Below are 4,991 nucleotides of genomic sequence, written 5' to 3'. Positions count from 1 at the left end.
CGCAGACATGATCTGAAGAGAACATATTTGCGTGGCTGGAAATGAGCGAGGCAAGCCCTGAAGGCTTTCACTCATTCTGCTGACAAGCGGGCTGTTAAGGGTACCGAATTCAGGCGTAGGCCCAGGAAGAGTACAGTCTGGGCTGGAGACAACATGCTCTTGTCTGTGTTTATTACGAAACCCAGGTCGAGCAGGTGTTTTACGAGGACATTCGTCTGTGTTACGTTCCCTTGTAGAGCTAGGGATACCAAGGGAAGTAGCGACACATCAGATAGCCGGACGAGAGAAAAAGGAGAGGAAACGGAAGGCTGAAGGAGTTTAAGTGAGGTTTTTAATCCGTCAATACGTAAGGCGGCTCACCAGCCACATTACAACACAATGGTACAATAAACAACACAACTAGGCTGGGTTGTACACAGAGACAGGCTGCACACATGCAGCCAGACGAGAAGGAGAGAAAGAAGGGCCTCACTGCCGTCCTCTTCCGGTCCTATATGGAATCCTTGATTGCAAAGTAGGAGCACCTGGGAAGAGGCTGCACCTGGGAAGAGGCTGCACCTGGGGACAATCAGAGGGAGAGAGAGGAAAACACACACACACACACACCCACACACACTACGGCACGTAACACTTCCCCCCATAAAACCAAACTAGTGTTTGGCCACAGTTACCAACAACACTCCAACGGTTGGACAGATCGTGAAGTCTCACCCGCGGGACAGTACATCGGCCACAACATTATCTGCTCCTTTCTTGTAGTTGATGACGATGTTGAAGTCTTGTGCCAACAGGGCCCAGCGCATCTCACACTCACACTTTGCCAGATTCACTGTTAGCGAGGCTCCTGCGAGTCGCTGGAACACACATGCGAGAATAGCCATATGGTCAGTCCAGTTATCGGAAAAAACCACCACATCATCAAGATACACATTACAGTTGGGCACATCCCCCAACACTAATTGCATTAACCGCTGAAATGTGGCTGGGGCATTCCTCATGCCAAAAGCCATCACAGTGTATTGCATAAAGTGGTCCGGCGTTACGAATGCAGAGATGTCTGAGGCCCTAGAAGTGAGAGGGACCTGCCAATATCCTTTAAGGAGATCCAACTTCGTGATAAACACACTAGGACCAATACTATCGATGCAATCGTCCATACGGGGTAAAGGAAAAGAGTCTGGAACAGTTAGGGCGTTCACCTTGCGAAAATCGGTGCAGAAACGCGGTGTTCCGTCAGATTTAGGAGCAAGCAAACATGGACTGCTCCAGGGGCTGCAGCTAGGCTTGGCTAAGCCATTTTCCAGCAGATAACACACTTCCTTTTTCATGTTCTCCCTCTTCTCTATGTGGCAACGATACGCATTCTGCTTAACTGGATGAGCATTTCCAACATCAATGTCATGCTTTAACACATTAGTGCTCGATGGCACATCACCAAATAGGGTCGGGTGAGCATGAAGCAAACCGACTACGTCGCCTCGCTGGCTTTCTGGAAGATACGCCAGGTTAGACTCTAAGCTCAGCATAAACTCAGAGTTCGATAACCTACCACACTGCTGACCACCAGAGGGCACTATCAAGTCATTCTCAACCACCGACATTGCACAGGCCAGGGAAGTGGCCACGCTGGGAACAGCAGTCACCACAGTACCTTGCTGGTCTCCCTGGGAAGCTTCCCTGGCATGATAGGACTTAAGCATGTTAACATGGCACAACCTTGTTTTTCTCCTACGCTCAGGTGTGTCAATGATATAGTTGGTGTCAGACTCTTGCCTTACAACCACATACGGACCTGAGAAACGCGCGTTGAGAGCAGATCCGGGTGTAGGCAGCAACACCAACACCTGCTCACCAGGCTGAAACTGCCGCTTAACTGCTCTCCTATCGTACCTGCCCTTCATGTTTTCCTGCGAAGAGGCAAGAGCTTCCCTTGCTAGCTTCGTCGCCTGTCGTAAATGCTCACGACACTGGGACACAAACTTCTTCACATCAGTTTTCGGAAGGGACTCAGACACCAATTTATCCTTCAGCATCTTTAATGGGCCACGCACATTGTGCCCAAACACTAGTTCAGCTGGGCTAAACACAGTAGACTCCTGCTTTGCGTCACGAATAGCAAATAACACGAAGGGCACACCCTCATCCCAGTCCCTGCCTGTGTCATGGCAGTATTTACCAAGCATCGATTTCAATGTCTGATGCCAACGCTCAAGTGCCCCTTGTGACTCTGGGTGGTAGGCACTAGACACTGAATGGGAAACACCCAATGACTGCAAGGTTTTTCTAAAAACCTTGGAAAGGAAATTAGTTCCCTGATCAGTCTGCACAACCTTCGGCAACCCAAAGGTGGTAAAAAACTTGGTCAGTGCTTTAATGATGGCGGGTGCAGTGATTTTACGCAAAGGGATGGCCTCAGGGAAACGTGTCGATACACACATCACAGTCAACAGAAACTGGTTACCTGCCTTGGTCTTCGGCAACGGACCGACACAGTCAGCAATGATATGGTCAAAAGGCTCACCAATAGCCGGAACAGGACACAGCGGCGCTGGAGGAACTACTTGATTTGGTTTACCCACCACCTGGCATGTGCTACAAGTTCTACAGAAACACACTACGTCATCTTTCAATCCTGGCCAAAAAAAATGTTGAAGGATCCGGTCATAAGTCTTAGTCACATCTAAGTGGCCAGACCACAGGTGCTCATGGGCTAACACCAGAACCTGCTGCCGACAACTCACAGGAACCACTACTTGATAAACGCTGTTCCAATCACCACCTGAACCAACATCTGCATCACTTGATTGGTCAGCCCACCGGCGCATCAGCACCCCGTCATCCACACAAAACAATTGTTTCTTATTGCCTTCGTTAGGGTTCTCAGCAGCGTTAAAACACTTGATCAAGGTAGGATCATCCCTTTGTGCCGTGATGAGCGCCTCACGGGTCAAAGGCATAGCCACCTCTGGAGCAATAGCGACAGGTTCTATTTCACCATCACACACCGTTGGAGGGCCCTCCACTAATCCATCAACAGAGGTCAACCTGTCGTTAGATAGGGCAGAGACAAGCCAATAATCAGACAAATCCACATCCTGAGCCTGCTTACGGGCCTGAGCTCTGGTCAAAACACTAACTGCAAATACCTCCGGATGAGTCAGAGCTAGGTTATCATCTACAGCACCAGGAACTGGAATGTCAACAACTTCTGGAGTAGGGTACACTTTACCTCCAGCTATATCGTTTCCCATTATAAAATCCACACCGTCGATTGGAAACCTGGGGAGTACGGCAACCGTGAAGAAACCAGTAGCCAGTTTGGACTGGACATGGACATTGTGGAGCGGTGCAGGCACAAAACCCATTTCAATACCTCTTACCACGGCACTTACATCACAGGCGGACTCATTACTCAAGGGCAGGGCACTCGCAAGAATGAACGACTGTGAGCCGCCACTGTCTCGTAACATAGTAACCTGTCGCTGATCCTCCACCTTCCCTGACAGAGAGACAAAAGCAGTAGAGATGAATGGCTTAAAACACTCATCAGGGTCCATTTTAACAGTGACCTGCCTACTAGGACACACTGTTTTAATCAAGCCCACCCCTTTTGGGTGCTTGCCACCTGCTGCTCGCTCTCGCTTCCAAGCTGCACACTCTGCTATCATGTGACCTGGGTCAAGACAAAAATAGCACGCTCTGTCTATCCTGGGACCTAACAATGGAACACTGGCACAGGGAACATAACTATCAGGAGCTCTCCGATAAGTGTCCCGCTGAGGAGGATCCCGCTGAAAAAAACGCTCCTGTGTATCAGCGCAAACTCGTCTGCCAGAGTGGCAGCCTGCTGAAGAGTAGTCACTTTCTGCTCATTCAGGTAGACTACCGTACGCTCCGGTACACAGTTTTTGAACTCCTCCAACAGCATCAGCTCACATACGGAAGCGATGTCATCCGCTTTACACGCTCTACACCACCTGTCAAAGAGGACTTTCTTCTCCCTCGCCAAGTCCACGTATGTTTGGCCAGCAGCTTTCTTTATGCCGCGAAAACGCTGCCTGTAGGCCTCAGGCACAAGCTCATATGCCCTGAGAATAGCACCTTTCACCTTGTCATACTCCAAACTATCCTCGACAGAAAGAGAAGAGCAAGCCGCTTGAGCCTTGCCGACTAGCTTGCACTGTAATAGAATAGCCCACACGTCTTCTGGCCAGTGCAGAGCCGCAGCAATGCGCTCAAAGGCACCAAAATAGACTTCCACCTCTGATTCCCGAAACACAGGGACCAAATTAATATGCCTGCTCACATCAAAGGAGGCAGCAGGACCAGAAGGTGTAACTGCAGAATCACCCACCACAGCTGCTTGGAGCTCTAGCTGACGCATCCGGACAGCAGTGTCTGCCTCCAGCTTCCTGATCTCCAGCTCATGCTTCCTGATCTCCAGCTCCTGCTTCCTGCTCTCCAGCTCCCTCCTGAGCTGAAACTCTCGCTCACGCTCACGCTCCTCCCTCTCACACTGGAGACGAGCCATACGTACTTTTACCCTGGCATCTACTTTAGACCCCGTAGGTGAGGATCCTGCCGAAAACGAGTCAAACTGAGGTGTGGTGAAAATGTTTGCCTGTTTCGTAGCACTCTGAACCACCGTGCCAGGAGATTCCACTAAAACCGGCCGCCTCAAAACCCCCTGTTCAACTAGTCCAGTTATCAAAGTAGCCTTGAGTTCACTTTTTACCAGAGCCGAGGAGACAGAAACATGATAATGGTCAGCAACTAACCGCAAATCAACCTTCCTGCACCCGTCTAGCTGACCCACAGTAGGACTGGCCACAAACTGCTCCAACACAAAAGCCATCTTTAGCAACGGCTACTTACAAATATTATTATATATTTATTTACAAACTTCCCCAGATCCTGCCTACCAAACTTTACCTAACTATCTTCTGGAGCGTGCCGGGCTCGAGGTGACTTTAAAGGCAAACATCAGCGGC

At 49.9% G+C, this 4,991-nt stretch overlaps 1 protein-coding gene across 1 annotated transcript; it reads right to left on the bottom strand.

Moving 5' to 3' along the window:
* Window positions 1-468: 468 nt before the first annotated feature.
* On the bottom strand, window positions 469-4,636 carry LOC139435702 (inner centromere protein-like). The gene is made up of 2 exons (XM_071206517.1): window positions 4,307-4,636; window positions 469-558 (listed from the first exon to the last, which is right to left on the bottom strand). The coding sequence occupies exons 1-2, from the start codon at window positions 4,529-4,531 to the stop codon at window positions 469-471; spliced, it is 315 nt and encodes a 104-aa protein (XP_071062618.1). The 5' UTR covers window positions 4,532-4,636.
* Between the last annotated feature and the right edge of the window lie 355 nt (window positions 4,637-4,991).

Source organism: Pseudochaenichthys georgianus, chromosome 18 (genome assembly GCF_902827115.2).
Source record: "Pseudochaenichthys georgianus chromosome 18, fPseGeo1.2, whole genome shotgun sequence".
In the NCBI taxonomy this organism is placed as follows: Eukaryota; Metazoa; Chordata; class Actinopteri; order Perciformes; family Channichthyidae; genus Pseudochaenichthys; species Pseudochaenichthys georgianus.
This window is presented reverse-complemented; position numbering and strand designations above follow the sequence as displayed.

Coding starts and splice junctions, on each gene's coding strand:
- LOC139435702 (XM_071206517.1), bottom strand. CDS start 4,531: ATGGCTCGTCTCCAGTGTGAGAGGGAGGAGCGTGAGCGTGAGCGAGAG. Junction 559..4,306: donor GTCCTGCTGCCTCCTTTGAT/GTGAGCAGGCAT, acceptor GATTGTCCCCAG/GTGCAGCCTCTTCCCAGGTG.